The sequence below is a fragment of the Ixodes scapularis genome, unplaced genomic scaffold, assembly GCF_016920785.2.
Source record: "Ixodes scapularis isolate PalLabHiFi unplaced genomic scaffold, ASM1692078v2 PGA_scaffold10__122_contigs__length_95168666, whole genome shotgun sequence".
NCBI classification, from domain to species: Eukaryota; Metazoa; Arthropoda; class Arachnida; order Ixodida; family Ixodidae; genus Ixodes; species Ixodes scapularis.
Window position 1 is genome coordinate 32,358,755 of NW_024609836.1, and position 22,131 is coordinate 32,380,885.

Here is a 22,131-nt window from a genome sequence, read left to right on the forward strand (position 1 = left end):
CGCCCGCCAGGAGGTGGTGGGTGTTCACGTCTGGACGCGCTACACGCGTGTCTTACAGGTCTCGTACCGAAAACCGGAAAGTGTGCGCCATAACTCCGGATGGCTCAACTACCTTTTCTAGCTTGCATACCAGCATTTCAATCATTGCGGGTGGGTTCTTTGATGCCCCCTGCTCGGCCTGGGTGTACAACCAGGACTCTGCTAGTGGCAGTCAAGTGTACGACCGCCTTACCAATCGTGGTTTTCATCTTCTCAATTTTCCGCGCCCTACTCGCCTGGGGACCCATCCCAGGCACCAGATCTCAGCTCATGGTGTGGGACGTGCCACCCGGCATGGAGAACTACTCACGACACGGGGGAAAGAAATCGCTTTCCTGTTGTTACCGAATGGTTCGTTAAAAGATACAACTAGCCCCGGAAGCAAGTTGAAGTCAGAGACTTGGATAAACTTCTCTACTTTCTTAACATCACTGCGCAGGATCAGGAGGCGGTTCAGACCGCCATCAAATACACCATGTTGGAGTGCCACACGAATAACACGGTGAGCTTCAATCAAACAACACCTGATCCTCAGCTTTTTCACCTGTGGCAACAGTGACTCGAGGCGATCACAGGGGCAACCATTCACTCGGGCGACCACCAGCTTTGGGCTGAGGCTACCGACATAGCAGCCAAGGCACGACGCCATGACAAGAGACTCTCGCGTTTACGTTATATCTCGACTGGTGTGCCTCCTTGACAAACCCGAAACGTCAGGAGGCTCTTTGGCGAACTTATCACACAGTGAGACAACCTCGGAGAGCTGCACACCGTACGGATAACGTCCAGTAGCGTCTGGGACTTGCCGATGACAAGCTTGCGGCTCGAACGGCGGATGCAATTTTCCCCCGACACGCCAGCCCGTGTGTCCCATACCCACCCGATTGAAAAATCCATCAATAAAATCCTGTCTGGCTCTCGGTGTTTCTTAATGGACAGCCTGGCTGTACGTACGTCAAGCATCTCCGATCGGCCGATAAGCGCAGCCTGACTGGCTGTCAGGCTGCGCTTGTTGGCTTTCTGGTAGCAGACGGTAGCAACGAAATGCCGTCAAGAAGGTCAAGACTCCTTGGTGGCGATCCTGATTGCACATCGAATGTCTCTCGTCTGCACGTCAGGAACCCTTGACGTGCAGACAGAAGAACGGTCAGGCAGGTGATATAAGGTTTGATGGTTCGAGCGTACGTCTCTTCCAAGAAAAAAACAATATTACTTCGGAAAACAAAAAGGTATGCACGAGCAAACGGTTTCGGTACATGAGCGAAACCGCGAGTGTTAGAGATAAATCAAGCAGGTCCTTGGACAACCGTGATCAGAAACCACGCTGACCACGCTTTCGATCGCGGTAGATTCCTGATTCACTCGTCGTCGCTGTAACCGCTCACCCTGTCGATCATGTCTGTGCGCTATATACGTTTCAGTGGAGCTCGTTCTCGATAATAAGCAGTTCATCGTGAGTGTGGAATACATTAGGGACTTCGACGGACGATTCGAGGAGGGCAAATTATATGAAGTTTACTGGGCCGGGGATGCGCAAACAAAAGGAGGCTTTTACGATGCAAAAATAATCTTCATGACAGGTGAGTAAAAGTTTAGTACAATTAATATATTAAAGCTGTGCGCAAAGTAGATTAGGCGGGTGCACATGCAGCCGAGGCATTCATTAGAGTGGTGCGCTCGTGGTCAAAACCTCGCGCTAGGATGCTTACAGTGTCCGGGCTATGTCCCAGAGGTTTAGGTTTATAGAACAGGCGTGGGCTACAGGCATTACTGAGGTGTTGTATCTTGTTATTATTGTTTTATTAGCCTGCAACACTGGAAAGTGAGCGCAAGCATGGTCCAGACCCGCTTAGCTTGCACGGACAAACGTCATCTGATAGCCCATCAAGGTGCGTTCTACCAGGGGACATTCTGACTGGCAGTCAGTGCCCCAAATTACGCACCTGATGGACGTTTTAATAGGGCTACACAACGACGTTAGACACCACCGGCATTACTACTTTGTTCACCCTAGCCGAGCTCAAATGTGCCATCGAAGGTGCAAATCACCGCTCCGCCACAGAACATGACGGTCTTCCGTGCGAGGTGTACAAGAACCTGGAAGGAGGGGCAGTCGCCGACCTGCTGACCATCATCAATAACGTCTAAGGAAATGGCGAGATTTCTTGATCATGAAAACACTCGTTAGTAATGCCGATCCCCCAACCGGGGAAGACACCAACAGGACTCACCGCGCTTCGGCCTATATCACTGACACCAACCATCTGCAAAATATATTAGAGAATGTTGGCTAAACGTATCTCTTGGTGGCTCGAGTCTCACTGTCACTATCACCCTAACCAAATTGGCCCCCGAAAACATCTCGACACAGAAGATAGCCTCGACCGCCTTGCAGGGGAAACCCAACGTCTGTCGCCCTATAGCCACCTGGTCCGCATTATCGTAGCCTAGGACATGTCAAAGGCTTACGATAATATCGTACGCACCCCAATTTCGAAGGCGATGGTGACCCTCGGCCTACAATCTTGAGTCATAAAGGCTGTCCATGCTTTCAACACCCACAGGATAACGCCTTGCTTTCATCTTTACTCTCACCACCGATGGGACGACAGGACGAATTCCCATCAAACTGTGCCTCTAGGGTCGGTGCTTGCACCACTCATATTGAATATTGACTTCCTATCCCTTGTTTGCGCTTTCACTGATATACAATAACTTTGGTTTTTAATCTACGCTGATGATGTCATTATACGTATTCGGTCAGCGCATGCCTGGAGGTGCAACCAAATGACTTGAAGATCGGGTTGAAAATCTTTGAAAGCCATGCTACGACCTTTGGATTAAGGATATTCCCCTAGAAATCTCATTATCTTCATGTGTGCAACAATGCAGCCAGACACAAACTGCGATAGACTCCCCTCAAGTTGGAAGCAACACAGGTTCCGGTGGTTCCTTGAACCAAGATTTTGGGACTCTTCATTGACCAGTCCGGATCAGCCAAGCAGTGGCTCCAAGCGGCACGCCGGACGGCGGCGTTCACTTTGCACCTCATCCAATTTTTTTTCAAACACTGCGGCGCTGCGAGGACCGAGGTGACCCGACGCCTCGTTAAATGTGTCCTTCAGCCTCGCTCAATACATCAAGCGCAGTTTTAGAGTCTCACTTTATCTCAGTAGAAGTATCTTGAGATCATCTAGAGTGGCGCCATTCGTGCTATTACTGGACTCTCTCGGCATACCGCTTCAACGCGCCTGTACGAGTATTGCCAATTGATCACTGTTGAACAGCTGGTCTCTCAATGTAAGAAGGCCTAGGAGCTGAAGCATACGACCATCCATCTGCACGAGCAAGCACCTCGCTCTTTTCCGTATGTCGGGACTCACCCAGCACCATGGTACTGCACCGCAATTAGCACCAACAAGCACGAGAGCCCAAACGAGCCGGCTTTGGATGTCTAGGCTGACGGAGGCCACCTTTCGACAAGGCATCGCTACCGCAGTGCTTTGTCCATGTCAGCCCTCCTCAGATCAGAACACATTTATTAAAATTATTGGGTTCCGCCACACCTCTTGACTGAAGTCATCTGGTGTGACGGGATATGTCAGCCCTCCATTAACACATCAACGTTGTGCGCCACACAGCTGCACGATTCGCTCATCGCAGAACTATATGCATTCCGGTACGTAATCCAAGCAGTAAGAAGGACGCCCAATGTAACCCGGTTCCGCGTCCTTACTGACTGTGCCTCTGCGATTCGACATCACAAGTCAACGTGATCACAAATACGCATCTGTCATGACATCTATACTTGTCATCGTGCATCCCGCGTATAAGTCAGGGTTCACTCGGCTCCTGGCCATCAACATGGCACTCGCCAGGATAAAGTCAACCAGGCTGCCCAAGCACTTACTAAAAGTCCCCCCCCCCCCCCCCCCCCCCCCGGATCCTGCGTCTATTCCTGAAAAGCCGGGGGCCTCACTCGTCGTGGATAAGGCCCGTCTAAATCCTCGTTTACACACTTGCAGCCGAGTATACACGAACTCAATTCTGTTACGTCACGGCGCAGTGGTGGCGCGTCGGGCGCACTTCCGGTCTGGGGCTGTGGGCGGATGTCCCCATTCGAGACGTGCATTCGTGCGTTGTTTTCAAAAGAACCAGACAAAAGCCTGCATTCTCGTCAAAACGCCACGACTGGGACTGTACCAAAAAAGTCAAGAAAGGTTTTCATGTGCTCGGTTCGTCCGAGAACGGGATATGTGCCGTGAAAACGGAAAACCAAACGCCGTGGGACCACGATTGCTTGGGCGGGAAGAACTTCGGGTTGAATTCACGGATACTTGTGGTCCTCAGATTTATTTGTTTTAATCCAAGATGAACGCCGGAAAACTCAAGTTGTACAGACCACCTGCGAACTAAGTTTAATGCGTCTTGAAGTTTAAACGGCCGCCTGATCGTTCGAACTGTCGTCTGCTCTTTCAAACGTTTCTGCTTGTCGTCTGCTCTCTCAGACGACGCCGGCCCGTAGACCATATGTTGGCCCGGTACTTGCGATAAGAAGTAAGTGCAGGCCTCAAAAGACTTAAATGTGAAGGTTGGTAAGCAGGCTCGATGTAAACAGTAGATACAAGGAGATGTTGATCATTGTTACCAGTGACCATCATCGACTTGTTTTGCCTAATTCACTTGGTCCGATTCTGCTTGCGATTTTCAGTGTCGACGTCGACCATCTCAGCTACGGTTCACGCTTTTGCAGCCCGAGTGACGTCGCGACTGAAATTTACGAGCAAAATCTCATCGTGCGAATCAGGCTTTAGCGTCCATTCTGCGGCGTCCACGCGGAATGAATCGCCGGATGTCACATTATTAACGCGAAGTTTTGCGGTGTAACGAGCCTCGGTAATTTCGCTGAGGCCGCTGAAGTAGTCAGACATTGCCAGGAAGACGTAGAATCAACAATTCGAACGCGAAAAAGGGCGGGGGGACTCACACCCACGCCAACAACATCCCTATCCAATAGTTTGTTTATGAGCGACGGCGAGCTTCTTGCCCACACTCCATCGCGCATGCGCGGCGCCGGTGGCGTCCACTAGGGGCGCTCCGGTTTGTTTGAGACGAGGCCGGTTTTTAAGCCTCTTGCGACGGTTTAGGACACGCTCCGCAGCAGCGCATCTGGTCCTACGTCGTCGCTAGAGGCTTAAAAACCGGTCTTGCTTCACTCAGTCGTACTCGGTTGCAAGTGTGTGAACGAGCCTTGGTCGCCACGCGTGCATTCATTTCGGCATGCCCACATTCCCCCCCCCCCCCCCCCCCCCCCGGCCGACCGGTCCGGGTGGGACGAGGTCCTTCTCGAACGGATCCGGCGGATTCCGGAGTCACCTCTGCAGTACTGGCCCCATGCGGAGCGGGGGCCCAGTGATGCCAGTCCAGCTTGCCCCCCCCCCCCCCCCCCCCCTGCCCCATCGAGGCCTCCAGGGTGGGTCTTCGACACTTTCTCTGGAGCTGCTCAAACCTCCAGCACCTCCTCATAAACCTGGCCGCACCCACGGCCGCACCTTAGGAATGCCTGAAATGTACTACGCTCAACAAGCGTGCCGGAGCCCTACTGGGAATCATACCGGATGCCCACGTATTCATCTCATCTGAGCAAACATCAAGCCCTGCTTGTTGCACGAAAATAAAGAGTGACGCGTTATGCTAACCTCGTTCCATTTTGGTAACGTTTAGCCGCAACGTGCAACCTTGTAATTCATCAAGAGGCTTAAAAACCGGTCTTGTCTCAATCGGTCGTGAACGGGTCCTTACTCTTTTTGAGGTAACGACGCGAGTAACGAGGCTGCTTTTATTGTCACTTTTCAGTTTCTTCAGCATTAAGACATCATTGAACGAGAACAATCTAACCATTCCTTGCACTTTTTGAATAATGTTTTCCGACATTGTGAGCTTCATGGTCGCCCTATGAAAGCTTCCATAAACTTTACCTTCGTCCTCGTAATAAAATATGGAAGGGGGGGGGGGGGGGGGGGGGGGGGGGTCGGCGGGGGTTGGGGGACATTTTCTACATTTTTATTTCTAGTCTTACAGAAAAGTAACTTAGAAGGAACGAAGTCCGTTTTAAAAAAGTAATCGAATACATTTTTGTTGAGATAATTGCAAGGCTAGCTTCGCTACTCTTACCTAAAAGTAACTAACTACAACAAATATTTTTTTAATAACTAACCCAATACTACGTTTACAGGGGTCCTGCTACAAATGGGCTCTAGCCAGAGCAAAGAAAGCCGTTAAGATGCGGTAAAGCGGAAAAATAATGACAGACGTAAACAGACAGGGGTTTCACCCGCAGTAATGATGAGTATAATAAAAGTAAACACCAGAACCCTAATTTGTGCAAACAAAACGATTTTATTGGACATAATCCACTAAACTGTTTTCGCACGCTTACATTTACCCATCTCTTTTTGACTAGTTTTAGTTCAAAAATTAATTTCGTAAAATGACTGGATCGCAGGCGCAAGGCCGGCGGCGATGCGATAGAGAGCTGGTGATATTCTTATAATTCGCGTTTTAACTTCGCCGGCCTCGCGCTTGCTGCATGAGTGGTAACTTTAGCGCACTCTCGCGCTAGACCACTTGCTTCAAGTCGTCCTAAATTTGACTGATCTAGAAATTTTCTATGACGCTCAGCAAGTTTCTAGTTAGAATCACACGTGTTTGTTTTTAATAATCGGGAAGAAGTTAATTAGTCAGTTTTGGGTAGTCATTTTATACTGAACAACACGCAGCTCTGACGTCACATCGCTGCGGTGGCGCTGCTGTAGGCATAGAGCATGCGCAAACGATTCGCGCGCATCTGGTTTCTGCGCATGCGCTGTGCCAGCACCAGTGTTCTTAGCAAACGTCGACTTGTTTGTCAACAGCGTGTTGGTATATATACGGGGGCTTTAAGTATCGCTGGTTCCTCTCGAACCAGAATTCTAATTAAAATCCAGGAGCAGCGTCTGCTTCGTGGGAAGTAGCGCGACGCACAGGGCAGACAGCGTGACGAGGACCGCGGGGGTCGTGCTGAAGCCGCTGCCGCCGTAGCCGTCGAGCTTGGGTCGGGAGCAGCGTTTGATGTCGAACAGGGTCATGCGAATATCGTACAGGGCCTTCTTGGCCACGTCTGCTGACGCAGGACAGTTTGAGCCCGCCGCCAGTTCGCACTTGAGCGTCTCCTCGTCTACCCTGTTGAGGAAGAACAAGGTTCCTTGCCGTGATCCAACACAGTTACACTGTACACTTCTGCGCACACTCCCGCTGCCCGTGTTCAAAATACACCGGGCTTGCCTTCCGCTCATGTTCAGCGGACGGTGCTCAAGTGGCTCTGGGACGTCACGTGCGGCCATGACGTCACATGACGCTATGACATTGCGTGACACTGTGAAGTCACGTGACACTAAGTTTCCGCTAAATTTGTTGGGGAACTGTACTGGATACGCGCGCTTCTTTTTTATACGGTCTGTTCCGTAACAGGAGAAAGCGCGCACACTTTCCTGCGCGGGGGGTGCTGCGACCTGAGTGTCCTCAATCTATCGTCGCTGTTCTAACCTGTCGTTCAGCCGGGGCAGTTTCGCGGAGATCAGTGGCATCTGTTGTGTGCCATATGGCAACTCGACATCGGAAGGAAAGTTTTATGGTGAGTATTTACACCACCTACCCAACTATGGATCGCTAAGCACCGCGTGAAGCACTGCAGGCAGCTGCAGTTTTGCGTTCAACCGTCTTTAAACCTTAAGTTATGCAAGAAAGTAATTCTCGCGCGTGTGTAGGAGCCGGGCTCCGTCGATTGCGGCCGGGCACATGACTGAATTCGACGAACAGCGGCGGCGCGCGCTCATGGAAAACAGGAAAGGAGGAGAAGAAGGCAAAAGCATGAAAAAACGCCGCGGCGCGTGCAACGTCTACTTTCCTGCACGGTGAAAAATTCTTTGCACCTCGCGTGATCGATCCCGGCGAATAGCGGCGCGGCGGCACGTGGAAAACACACGCGCAACTCTGGCTACGGTAGGGAGCCTATACAGGAACTCTACCCGCGGCTACGCAATAGCGCTTCCAGCCAACATATGTGGCAGTGCCGCCTTGCAACCCATACGGGCTATCATGCCTCACTGGAGAGCCCGTAAGACAGTGAGCGCGCACCCATTCTGGCCGTGCTTTGACAGGCACGCAATCACTTATACATCACGAGCACCGACTGATTGCGAGCCCGCCAAAGGTAGGCGCTGAGAAACTGAGAGAGAGGAGGAGACATGAGAGCACGGGGACGTCAGAACGCCGATTTCTGATTGGAAGGATTAGCGGGTAGACCTAAAGGCTGAAGTCCCCGGCCTTTGTCACCACTGCACTCGTCGAACCCGTTCGAATGCGAGAGCTAAACGCAGGACGCCGACATTACGCGTTCTGACGCGTTCGACGAGGGCAGTGGGGACAAAGGTCTTTAGGTCTACCCACTAATCGTTCCAATAAGAGCTCGGAGTTCGGACGTCTCCTCCACGCTCTCGTCTCCTTCTCATTCTCAGTCCCTCGGGGCTATATCTCTGCTTGCAAGATTTCACATGCGGGAAGTTGGTCCCGGTGTCGGTTCTTGCTGTGTGTCGTTCACGGGTACATATCACATGAGCGAATGACGCTTTAGCGAACTGCGCCATTTGAGCGAATCGACGTTTTAGCGAATACCCCCCTCCCTCCTCCCCGCGCTGTGCTCACGCCGCTTCGCGGCGGCAGTCTGCGGCGGGTCATTACAAAAATGTTAACCCACTTGGCCCACCCGTAAACGCCGATTCGCGGCGGCGGACTATTAGCTAAAGTGTCTTTCGATGAAAAGTAGGCGTTCGCTAAAACGTCGTTCGACCAACTGAGTACCACCCGGTCGTTCACGTGGAACTATAGTTCTTAAATAAACGAACTCATCACCTGCAGAAATGGAGGTGTGGATCGCTAATGTCGATTTTCCGAGGATCCGGAATCTTCGACGTGCAGTTCTTCAAGGCTTCCTGGTTCAGGCACTTGTTCCACACTTCGGCGCCTGACAAACAAAGACGGGAGGGGGCAAATCGTTATAACACCGCGTTAAGTAGCTCGAGTCGCATGCAGAAAAGTCAGAGTCAATGGCGTGACGCGAAAATCCTGATTGGTCGATAGGGTCATGACGTCACAGCCACATGACAACGCGCGGGAATTTCAAACAACCCACAACGCTCACGTGAAACGTGACGTCACGCGTGGAATGAGGAAAACATGGCATGTAATTCGAATTATAGGTCGCCACATGTCTCAATTGATTTCACTAAAGTAGTTCATTTGCCTTAGAGAAACATTGGAAGAACTTTAGGTGGGACTCGAACAAACGTCCCTTCGGTTGCGAGCAAAACACGCTACTCACTTGGCCATGTCCGCCGCACTTTCTGCTCGCTAACCGGAAGCGCATGAGAAGCAAATAAGCAGGCGATGCGAACGACTGAGGCGAATATAATACACAGCTTGCACTGACGTCACATGGGCGGCCATTCTGGTGACCTTGCTGCTGAGCGCGTACCTTCTGGAGCATATATTTCACACTGCCGATTATGTTTTTCTTGGCAAGGGCAAGGGATAGCATCCAGTATGCCGCGTTGATGTCACGTGCAGTCCACGTATAGACTAAATGTGCGTTGAAACTATACTCTGTTTCAGCTTAAGCCCACACGTAGCCGACGCTACGAGCTAATGGACAAATCAAGCAGCATAGAAAGCGCAAGTCAATGGGTCTTTTTTGCATATAATTGATCCAGCGATGATAGCACACGTACAAAATCATGGCCAACAGCATGATGGTGCGCTCTTGACGCTGTTTGATTGATGCCATCATTTCGTAGCGTCGGCTACGTCTGAACGTAAAGTGAAACGAAGCATAGTTAACAGTGTTTCAGGAGTTCAAACGGGAGCTCCGGCAAAATAGTATTAATGGTCACTGATTCGCCTCAAAAGTTGGTTCTCCATATTACTCGACACACCTGAACTTGTAACCCAAATCACAAACACAATATTTTTATTTTTGAAAATACTGAGTTTTTGAATTTTGGTTCGAGATTTTGAAAGGCTCCACTGGCAACTTTGGAAACATGATGTCAAATTCGAAGAATTCTGTGATGCGCTGGACTTAGTGTTAGTTAATGCACAAGTAAATGCGACAAGAAAATTGTTGTGGCGGCGCCACTATCGCGAGGGTTATAAAAGAGCAAGCACGAATAAAGATAAGGTTGTTCTGCACCGGTACTGGAGAGTGTCACTTCGGCTGCGTCGGCAGCAACACAACAGTGGCGACGAGGATAAACGGAGTGACAAGTCAGAGCCACGAGCCTCGCGGTGCCGCCCCCCTTCCTGCCCGCTCCCGGGAAACCTGCTGCTCCGTGGAAGCAATGGCGGCGGGTGTTCAACAACTACCTGCTGGCCACGGGAGGCGACGCCAACGGACCTGCTCGGCGGAAGGCCCTACTTTTACACTGCCTCGGGGTGGAGGGCCAAAGAATCCTCTATACTCTTCCTGAGACGTTCCCTCCAGTACCGGAACCCAGTGAACCTCCTGCAGCCAAACAGTCTCCCGCTGCACCGGACGAGTACGATGTCGCTCTGGCGGCCTTGGAGAACATACTTCGCGGCGACTGCCAATGTGGTCGTGGCACGACACCGTTTCGGGCAGCGAGCACAACTCCCCGGGGAATCCATCGACGCATTTGTTGCCAAACTACGGGACCTGTCCTCGAACTGCGAACTTGGATCCATGGCGGACGAGTTCATCCGAGACCAGCTGGTGGCAACGACTTCAAGCCAGCAGCTACGAGAACGCCTTCTTCTGGAAGGTTCTGGTCTTGCGCTGGACCGGGCGCTGGTCATCGGGCGTCTGGTTGAAGAAGCAGTCCGCTACTCCAAGGAACTCGTATCGTCTTCAGCGGTGCAAAGGGTGAACGCTAAGACTACACTGAACGTCGGACGACCACCGTGTTTACGGGAAGGTGAGCCTTCATCGTCTACTGGAAAAAAGTGCTACCGTTGCGGGACGTCGGGACATCTAGCGAATTCTGCTATGTGTAAAGCGAGAGGCAAAGCGTGCGCTGCGTGCTGAAAAGTCGGACATTTCAGTGCTGTTTGCAAGAGTATCGCCGGACGCGGTAAAGAAGGCAGCGCTGTCAGAGAAGTTGCTTGTTCATATAGCTGCGAGGATGACGTCCTCAGTATTCTTCACGTGCAAGGAAAACCGAAAAGCGGTATCTATATCTCTGTCCGTGTCGAGAGAACGCTGTTATCCTTTTTGGTCGACACCGGGTCAGCAGTTTCGATAATCTCCGAAGATGCGTATCAGAAGAATTTTGTTTCTTCGCTTCGACTCAAGACTCGGCTGCTAAGTGGTTTGATTTTTCGCAACGGAAGATTGCGGTGAAGGGATGTTTTGTGGCCGCCGTCGCTTGCAGGGAGCGGAAGGCTGACGTACGCTTCTACGTCGTACCAAGGGGCACGAATATACTTGGAATCGACGCCGTCGCTTGCATGTCCCTCCAAATCAGTGGTCAGGGATTGAGGTGTTTCAACACTACATGCGTGAATTCGGGCCTGCCTCCGGAGCTGGTTGGGAAATTTGCTCATCTTTTCGACGGAACGCTCGGTACTGCGAAGGGATTCACTCACACAGTGAAGACGCGTCAGGGAGTTGAACCAGTGTCTGCCAAGTTGCGAAGTCTTCCTTTTGCTGTCAGAGACCAGGTCTCGAGAGAGCTCCAACGACTTTTACAGGCGGGCATTATCGAGAAAATTGACGCTTCGGAATGGGTATCGCCGATCGTTGCAGTGAAAAAGAAGGATGGAAAGGTACGACTTTGCGCTGATTTGAGGGAAGTGAACAAGGCTGTTGTGGTGGACAGTTTCCCATTGCCACACACGGAGGAACTGCTTCAAGCACTCGTCGGGGCAAGGTACTTTTCGAAGATGAATTTATCCAGCGCGTACCACCAGGTCGTCCTGAGTCCAGAAAGCCGAGACCTAACGGCGTTCCTCACACACGAGGGTCTTTTTCGTTTCACCAGTGTTTGCTTCGGATTGGCCTCTGCTCCTGCTACATTCCAAAAGATAATGACTACAATCCTGAAGGGGTGCAAGAAAGTTCTCTGCTACCTGGACGACATCGTTGTTTTTGGTGAAACGGAGGAAGAGCACCTCAGGAATGTGCACGAAGTCCTCCACCGCATCGACGAAGCGGGCTTGAGGTTGAACGACAAACGCATCTTCAACGTTCGCGAACTCTCGTTCCTAGGACACGTCGTCAGTGAATGGGGGGTGTTGCCCATGCAAAGCCATGTTGATGCTATAGTGAGAGCTCCGGCACCGACAGATGTCACCATGCTACGTTCATTCTTGGGTATGGTCGGCTATTATGCGAAGTTCATTCCACGGTATGCGGAGTTGGCGGAACCATTGCGAGAACTTCTACGCAAGGGGGAACCCTTCTGCTGGACAGCAGTTTGGGAAGAAAGTTTTCAGCGGCTGAAGTCTCTGCTTTCCTGCAGGCCACTTCAGATGTTCGACCCCCAGCTACCCGTGGTCGTGACGACCGACGCCTCAGCGTACGGCCTTGGAGCTGTTCTGCAACAAAAGAAATGAGAAGAGCTGGTGACCATTTCTTTTGCATCCCGAACTTTGACATTGCAAGAGCGGAAGTACTCCGCGGGAGAACGGGAGGCGTTGGCCTGCATGTGGGCGTGCGAACATTGGCGTGTTTTCTTGTGGGGTCGCCATTTTACGCTCCAGACAGATCATCAGTCACTGCTGACACTGTTGAACTCTCAGGAAACTGGCCAGCGCCCTTTTAGGATCGCAAGGTGGTACGCTCGGTTGCTGGCATACAGTTCCGCCATGGTTTTCAAGAAAGGAGAGGACAACTTTGTGGCAGACGCCCTTTCACGGATGCCTCTGGAAGGACCTAACTAAACACTGTGGGATGATGAGGTTGTGTGCGCTATTTCGCTGTGTATATCGCAGCAGGAATTTGCCAAAGAGACTCTGGAGGACAGCCGTCTGCAGCAGGTGGTGGCGTGGACAACTAGCACGTGGCCACCGAACAAGGAGTTGCCTCCAGATATGGCACCATTCTTCCAAGTGAAAGAAGAAATTTCCGTGAGTGAAGACCTGTTGTTTAGGGGAGATCGTGTTGTGGTTCCGACCGCTCTTACGGCGAAGAGAGTGTAGCTTGCGCACGAGGCTCGTCTTGGGATTACAAAAACCAAACAGCGTGTGCGCAACACGTGTCCGCAACACGTATTGGTGGCCTGGCATGGACAGGCACATTGAGCCGGCCGTCAAGTATTCCAGTGTTTGTCAAGCAGTCGACAAATCAGCAAAACCTGTCGTGCCTCATTTACATCCGGTCGAGTTCCCGTCTGCTCCGTGGGAGAAACTTGGTGTGGATATCGTGGGACCGTTTTCCAGAGGGCCAAGCGATTGTCGGTATGCTGTCACTTTAATTGACTATTTCAGCAAGTGGCCGGAGGTGTGCCTGACGAGTCTGGTGACGTCGGGGAAAATAATTGCCTTTCTACGGTCGGTGTTCAGCCGCGAGGGCTACCCCACCGAACTGGTCAGTTATCACGGGCCTCAGTTCGTCTCGGCCGAGTTCGAAGCATTCCTGCAGGAGCGTGGAGTGAAGCACACCTTTTCCTCAGTGTATCATCCACAGAGCAATGGCCAGATCGAGCGTTTTAACCGTGTCTTCAAAGACTTTGTGCAACTCAGTACACAAGAGCAGCGTCCTCTGAAGGACGCCGTGCTAGAATATCTTGGCGTCTATCGTTGTACTCCTCACGCAGCAACAGGCGAGAAGCCAGTCTTCCTACTGCACGGCCGTCACCCCAGGACGAAGTTGGACATCGTAGGTGGACCATCCGGAGACTTCTTTAGCAACCCGACAAGAAGTCTTGCAGTGCTACGAGAACGGGTGGCCCAATACCAACGAAAGTCCAAGGCGTACACGGACAACCGCCGTGGAGCCAAGGCCAGCCGGTTCACGCCGGGGGAAAGTGTTCGGATCAAACTGCCGGGTCACGTTTCAAGAGGTAGCATCAGCTACTCGGCGCCCAAGAAGGTGGTGAAGCACCAGGGAAAAGACGCGAACCTTCTCGAGGACGGCAGGGTATGGAACCGGCGGAGGCTCGTGAGGTCCAACGACCAGTCATCTCCGCAGGTTGCCCTGAACCATACCCCATGGTTTGAAGCACCATTAGCGACCTCATCATCACTAAGGGCACCACCGGCACCCAGGGTCGCTCCCACAGCCACCGCACGCGACATCACAAGACGTTCCCGAGACACCGTTCCCAGTTGCACGACAGTCACTTCGCACAACAACAGGAGAGAGCGGTACCGTCATCGGAGTCATCTGTCGCCCCATCAGGATTACAGAGATCTGCCAGGCAGACATCGAGGCCTTGAAGACTGGACGATTTTGTGTTATATTAAGTGTTCGTTGTTGTGTTATCTTGAAATATTTGTTTTCCTGTCATTTTTCTTTTCTTGAAGGGGGGAACTATTGTGGAGGCGCCACTATCGCGAGGGTTATAAAAGAGCAAGCACGAATAAAGATAAGGTTGTTCTGCACCGGTACTGGAGAGTGTCACTTCGGCTGCGTCGGCAGCAACACAACAAAAATGAAGGAACGAAACAACTCACACTCATCAATAGACTACTGCCAAATGCTCCTCAAACTGTATGACAGGTTAGGAAATATGGAAATAGATGAGGAAGGCACAAAAAGCTTAAGGAATGACCACAAAAAAATTAAGATTAAATTTGGCACATCCGAACCAGAACAACTAGCTCAGGGACGAGTGGGTAAGTCGAAACTAAGTAATGCTTAAGTACAAAAATTATCTAAAAGTATTGAAAACATAGCATCGAAACAACGAGAAAGAGAATGGACGTATGCGGATCTAATATGAATCTTTACAAGAGAATTAGAGAAGCATCGCATTCAACACAAAGGAAAGCAAAAACGAAGACACAAACCAGAATGCCGGTGGGATAAGGAGGTCAAAGAATCCATATTACGGCGCCAAGAGGAAATTACACTCTCAGAAATTGGGGGTGTAGGGGGTACACCCCTTTTCCCCTTATGTAACACCCCAAAGCTATATTTCGACGTTCAGTCCACTGACGTCGAGCTGACAATACCAACTTTCACATGCGGCTTGATAGCTGTTGGATATAACGTACTAAATAGCTAATGTGTGTGTCAAAGACTATTAAAAAGAACACTGAGGTTTTGCAGCTGAGTCAGAAAAACCTTGATTGTCTCACTGTGGCCTTTAATGCGTACATTAGATATTTTAATAAGTTGTATCGCTCGATTATCAAGCCGCTCGTGAGAGTTGGTATTGTCGATTCGACATCGGTGGACTGAATGTCGAATTGTTGTTTTGGGGTGTTACATATAAGACAAGGGGTGTACCCCCTAAACTTCCTACACTCTCAAGAAAAAAGGGTGTCAAAAGGTGCATTCTGACACCCTTTGTCTCATATAATACACCCCAGAATTTCAATTCGACTTACAGTGCCCTACAGTCGAACAGAGGGCCCGAAAGTTTACGAGGGGCTCGATAGCCGTGTTGTACAACATTTTAAATAGCTTAAGTACGTATCAAAGACCACATAGAGAATACACAGAGTTTTTACAGTAAGGCCAAGAAAACCCGGATTATTTTTTTCGTGTTCAGTAAAACGTACATTAGCTATTTTAATAAGTTGTACCACACGGTTATCAAGCCCCTCCTAAAATTTCGGGCCGCCTGTTCGACTGTAGGGTGCTGTATGTCGAATTGAAATTTGGGGGTGTATTATACGAGACAAAGGGAATACACCTTCTGACAACCATTTTCCTTGAGAGTGTATTTCTAAGAGTGTAGGGGGCATTGGCGGGCAAAGAAAAGGGGAGCCTTACCAGCTGAAGTAGCATCAAAGTGGGAGAACTTCCAAGAGTGGAAAAGAGAGGCATCAGCTTTAATACGGGCAGAAATTGGGAGTGCAGGAGTGCAGTGGATGATAAAAAAAAATATAGGAATGCGGCAAAAAGGTTTGGGGAGCACATTAAAGCGCTGGGGAAAAAGACAGGGGGTTTCCAACACATACTGACCACACAGGAAGGGAGAAGAGTAGAGGGGGAGAAAGCACCGGAATATATTAGGTCGACAATCGAAGAGGCTTTCTTCCAGCTTGAGCAGAGGGGGACATTGGATAGCACTGACAGCAGAAGCGTCGAGGAGGAGCGGAATTTTGTTAAAATGGAGACGACCACAAAAGGGTGGGACAAGGTAGAATGTAAGGTTCCAGCGAGAACAGCGAGAGGCCCAGACGAGATACCCATGAAACTTATTAAGACACTAGGAAAAACAAGCAAATTGAAGTTACGGCGTGTGATTAGTCATGTAATTATGGGAGGAGAAGTACCCAATGATTGAAAACTAAGTAAAAAAATTAAGAACATGAAAAAGCAGAGGAAACAAATGAAAAAGATCTATACAGATTAGCTATGCAGATAGTAAAGCGGAGAATAGAGGAATGGGCAGCAGATATGCAAATATTGGGTGAACTCCAGAATGGATTCCGAAGAAATGGAAAACTGTAAGATAACTTATTCGTCACCGTTTAATGTACGCAAATAGCAACGAAGAACCAAACTCCTTTATGGTTAGCTTATTTGGACATTAAGGGAGCGTACCATAATGTGAGCCGGGAAAAACTTTCGGGTCAGCTGAAGTAGTATAATTTAGATGCAAGTTTGGTTAGGTTTCTTCAGCAGGCGTACACAGAGAATAAGATAGGTATAACTTGGAAAGCAGAAACTACACAACCTGCAGCAATAAAAGGAGGGCTCAGGCAGGGCTGTCCACTTTCAGCTCTGCTCTTCATAATATATCTCAGTGATATAGAAAAAAAATTAGAGCCAGCAACTCAGGTTTTGATGTGTGTTATGTGCAAGGAGGGAGAAATGTAGTACACATAATACCAGGACTTATCTAGGCGGACGACATAGTACTCAAGGCAGATAACCAAGATACATTACAGAAACTATCTGGAATATGTGGAGAAAAAGGGGACACCTTAGGTATGAATTTTAGACTGTCAAGTCTGGAGTAATGATGTTTAGCGACGAAAAGAGGAAGCCCCTGAGGATATAAGACATTGTAGTAGATTATGTAGGAAAATAAAAATATCTGTGAGTCTGGCTCAATGAGGGAAGGAAATATCTAGAGGAATACGAGGAGAATATAAATGAAAATTGGAAAAGAAATTAATCTATTATAAAACTCAAGGCACTATGGAACTATAATAGATATGAAGTGGTCAGAAGAATACCAGGACTGTCTTTTGGCAATGGGTGCTGTGCAAGAAATCAGAGGTTCAACCAGGATTAGAAATTCGACAAAGAAGTTTAGGCAGATTGACACTGGGAGCACATGGAAAGACACCAAATGAGGAAGTACGGGGGGGGGGGGGGGGGGGGCGAAACCGAAAATAGGCTGGAGAGGGATGCCCACATTGCGACGACGGCATCAAGTCGGTTCTGGGGTACGCGGTACGGCATGCAGTCGATCTTGCCAAGGTACCGATTTCATGAAGTAAGGAAGGCCCAGCGGACGCCACATATGTGTACGCTGTTCACAGCGCATGCTCAGGACCAGATCAGACTTATGCGGAGAGAAAGTCGCCTGCTTCGTGCGCAGGAGTTGCGGTGACGTCAGAACGACGTCGGGCTCTGATTGGCTTTGATTGGAAGGATAGTGGGTAGGCCTCAATGATAAAAGCCTTGAGGTCTAACCACTATATTTTCAATGAGTCAATAAGACCTCGACATTTTGACATCATCGCAACTCCTGTGCAAGAAGCTGGCGAACTTGCGCATTGCATAGGTTTCCAAACCGGCATTCTTGATGGTGTGGAATGCATGTTCGAAAATAACTGTGGAAGGTCGCCGTCAATATGCGCTCAGCAGCCGCGGGCTCAGCTATGGCCGCCAAAAGTCACTCAATCTTGGGAAAGTAACGCCAGGCCGTTATTTTGGTCTGGAATAAGCAGTTTTTCCTTGACCTCTCCAGTCTGGGTAAGCCGGTGTGAATTCGCGGTGACCGATTGATTTAGATTTTTACAAAGCCATTAAATGTGAACCGAGATTTTTTTATACCCACACCGGCGAAACAAGTGCACATCTTCGACCCGCCTCCACATGTGGCATCGGTGCTTGGCGGCATTGAAAATTGATTGCAGAAACCCCTATTGTTGCTTGTTGATTAATTGCGATAGTATTCGTGACGAGACTAAGGACGCAGGTTACTGTGAATATGACGACGCAAATTTTCAGTAAACACTTTATTTTATGAGTGGTTTACGGCGCAATTATTGACCTCAGCGCGACTGCAGCTCGCCAGTTTCAAATTCAGGGATTCCTTGGTCTATGTGTAGTACTTTAATCTACTGTCTGTGTAATCGTTCATTACTCATGCTATTTCATCACCTTCATATATCATGTACCAACTTGCTCAACTCGAAGCGGTAATTTCTTCGTAGCTTGGGCGCAGATGTGAATGTGTGCGTACTGCCACTCCGTCTATGCGCGGCGCGGGTTTATCTGTTTGCTGGGACGACGTCCTAAAGGACGACGTCAAAGACGACCTCTAGGACGACATTTAGGGCCGATCTCAAGGACATCTAGGACGGCTTCTATGACGACCTTAAGGACGACGTCCTAGATGACGACGTTAAGACGACTTCTTGAACGACCTGTAGTACGACTTCTAGGGCAATTTCAAGGACGACCTCTAAGACGACATAAAAAAAAAACGTCTAGGACGACGTCCTAGCAGACGTCGTCTTCGACAACGTCGTTCTCGACGTCGCCTTAGACGTTGTTGTGGAGGTCGTTCTAGAGGTCGTTCTTGAGATCATCCTAAAGGAAGTCTCGACGACATACTCAAGGACGTCGTTAAGACGACGTTTCGACGACGTCAGAGAGGATGTTTAGGACGACCTCAAGGCCAACCCCTGGGGCGATGTTGAGGACGACGTCTGCATACGCGCGGCGTATACGCGCGCAGCGGATACACACGGCGCAGTCGAGGCCAGATAGCGTATCGCAAAAACTGGATGAAGCAGCTCAAAAAGGCTCAAAGAGTTACACTAGCGCTCTTAACTGTCATTAAGCCAACGATATTTGACTCAATCGCGATCGGCCGGAGTTATACGGCGGTGCGAACTGTTATTGAGCTGCTAATTATCATTGAATTCGACTGAGCTGGCCGATCTCAGTTAACTGATGGGGGTTTTCCCCACGGTTCGCCCTAATCACGGTGGCCCTAATAGAGTTAAAGATGGCGGCATCCGCCGCATCGTCGCCCATGGCCAGCGCCAGCGAAGCACTTACTATTGCGTAAGATTGGGGGTGTTATTTAGAAATCATTATAGCAGCAAATGTTTACGGAAGAGGTATGGTTCGGGACCAGAGCTACCGCTAGAACGATCACGACACGTCGCCGAAGCTAAAGCTCGGCGAGTGCGGCGGCGAGTGCGGCCATTTTGATGTCGGTGCCAATAAGACTTCCGTCATGTCTCTCTTGCTTGAATTCGTGTGATTCTCCATCGCGATCTTGGCACGACTGGTTTAGAATGGCCCTTTTCAAGCCTCGTAGATTTGAAAGGACCGAAACGGTGATTGACATGGCAACAGACACTGGCCTTTCGCGGTTTTGGTCGTCTTATGTTAGTATCTGATTGTGTCCTGATAGCAGGCATGGAAGGCAACGGCGTAAATTTACCAGGACCCAGTGCACTTTAGTCGTACCAAGGTATACCTAGTGGCATCTGAAGAGATAGACACAGGGCAGTCTCGAGCATTTTATGATCCATCCAGAGCCAGTGAGGTTGCCACATCGAGACCGAACAACAGATCACGAGAAATTTGTTCAATAAAAAAAAATAAAAGAAACCATGCACTTACTTGCTGGGAGCTGTTCGTCGCAAAGAGAACCAAGGCTCCGTCGGAAGCCATCCTCGACGGTACGTAGATATGTTTTTTCCTGTTCGGAGCATTGGTCGATCTGCACGTTCCTCGTGCAAGTAGACACGGACTTCGCGGCTCTGCAAACGTTATACAAAGAACACGAGACCGGCTCTGTAAGGAACTTACACGTCTCGAATTTGTTGTTGGCAGTTCCTTTGTTAGTTTCCTCAAGCCGCAATGCTTTTTAAGAAGATACAAAGCGTCAGAATTGTCAAAGCTGAATGCTGGGCTAGTTGGTATTGGTCTTTGGTTACCAAAGGCATGGTAGCACTTTTTAGACGAGGACAAAAGAAAGAACGACAAGACAGACACGAGCGCTGGCTGCAACTTTTTAATCAACATGAAAATGAGGCATATATACACGCTTCGATCCTATCAATCAGCCAACCCCAGGCCTTGCCGCCGCTCGCATGAACTGCACCTCCTTATCGAAAAGGTCCATGGATGCAACGCTGACACACACCACCACTGCCCTTTTCATCTCGTCTGCTTCGATAATTTCCCTAACAGTTCTAGTTTTATGTTTAGCCAGTACTGAGCATGAGTCGAACAACGACCAACACTACTCATGCTCAGTACTGGCTAAAAATAAAAATAGAACTGTTAGGGGAAATTATCGAAGCGGACGAGATAAAAAGGGCAGGGGTGGGGTGTCAGCATTGTATCCATCGACCTTTTCGATAAGGAGCTGCAGTTCATGCGAGCGGCGGCAAGGCCTGGGGTTGGCTGATTGATAGGATCGAAGCGTGTATATATGCCTTATTTCCATGTTGACTAAATAGTTGCAGTCAGCGCTCGTGTATGTCTTGTTACTCTTTCTTTTGACTTCGTCTAAAAAGCGCTAAAATGCCTTTGGCAACCCAAGACGTTATAATCGGAGCGTAAACATTATGGCATAAATAGAATTACCACATTTTACAGTGTTGGAGTACTTTAAGGGGGGATGGTAGGGTAAACCAACCAAACAATCGATTCTGAAGTTTTAGGGTTAAAAAAGGTATGTGCAGTCCGAGGAACAAAACCAGAAAGCGGCAAGAGCGAACGAGCACTCCAAGCCACTTAAACATGTAGCCGAACTTCGCGCACCCTGACCATTTGCCTTTGTGCGGAGACAAAATTACGTTTTTCTCAAAATCACATTTTTGCAGTCTTTTTTTTTTAATTTGTCGTACCTTTACTAAGCAACTACTTATCCGATTACACTAAAACTTTTACAGCTTATAGTACAATATCTTGCCACCAGTTCGAACTAAAATGTTTTAAAAATACACTTTATTATAATGTTAAAAAAATTTAAATAAAAAAGTTCCCCTTTAATGGTAATGATTAGAAAGAGCAATTTTTTTTTTCTTTTTGCATGCGGCATGTTCAAACTTACTTTTCTTGGGTTCAGTTCAAAACCAGTAACATGTGTAAGATATGTGCCAAATTAAATGAACATCCCACTTTTCGTTGTTGAGGAAAGGTACAGTAAATACTTAAACTCAGCTTACGATTGGACACTCCGTTACTAAAAACATAAAGAAAATTTATGAAGTAGAAAAGCAACAGAAAGTTAATCCCAATGGTGTATTCTTTCTATAAATAAAATTTCACAATGAAACAGACAGTATTTCTTTAGATACAGAAATTAAACCAAGATGAACCATTTACCCTACCACCCTTCCCCCTTAACTACATTGTACTTAATTAAAGTACTACTTCAAGAGGGATTAGAAAACTTGTACTTGAAGTACATTCTTGAACTATGTTATTGTACCGTAATGGAAGTGTTATTTTTCGTACTTTCTCAGGAAAATACAACTCCCGACTTCAAAGTACATTCCCCAAATTTAGTACTGTTAAATTTGTATCACAAAATTATGCTTTGTCAACTCTAAAGTGATGCTGGGAGGATAACCCACTATCACCAAAAAGGCGACCAAACGACCCATCGGCCCGTTTGTACTGGATGTGGTGTTACCGCAGCATTTCCAACCTTTGCT

At 49.0% G+C, this 22,131-nt stretch overlaps 1 protein-coding gene across 1 annotated transcript in view; it reads right to left on the reverse strand.

Annotated features, from left to right (window-relative positions):
• Positions 1-6,750: 6,750 nt before the first annotated feature.
• Positions 6,751-22,131, reverse strand: part of LOC8036448 — a 40,408-nt gene continuing 25,027 nt past the window's right edge. Inside the window, exons 7-9 of the mRNA XM_040222283.3 lie at positions 20,084-20,223; positions 8,989-9,100; positions 6,751-7,260 (exon numbers count right to left, since the gene is read on the reverse strand). Coding sequence (XP_040078217.1) covers positions 7,011-7,260; positions 8,989-9,100; positions 20,084-20,223 — 502 coding nt within the window. The 3' untranslated portion in view covers positions 6,751-7,010. The remainder of the gene's footprint in view (positions 7,261-8,988; positions 9,101-20,083; positions 20,224-22,131) is intronic.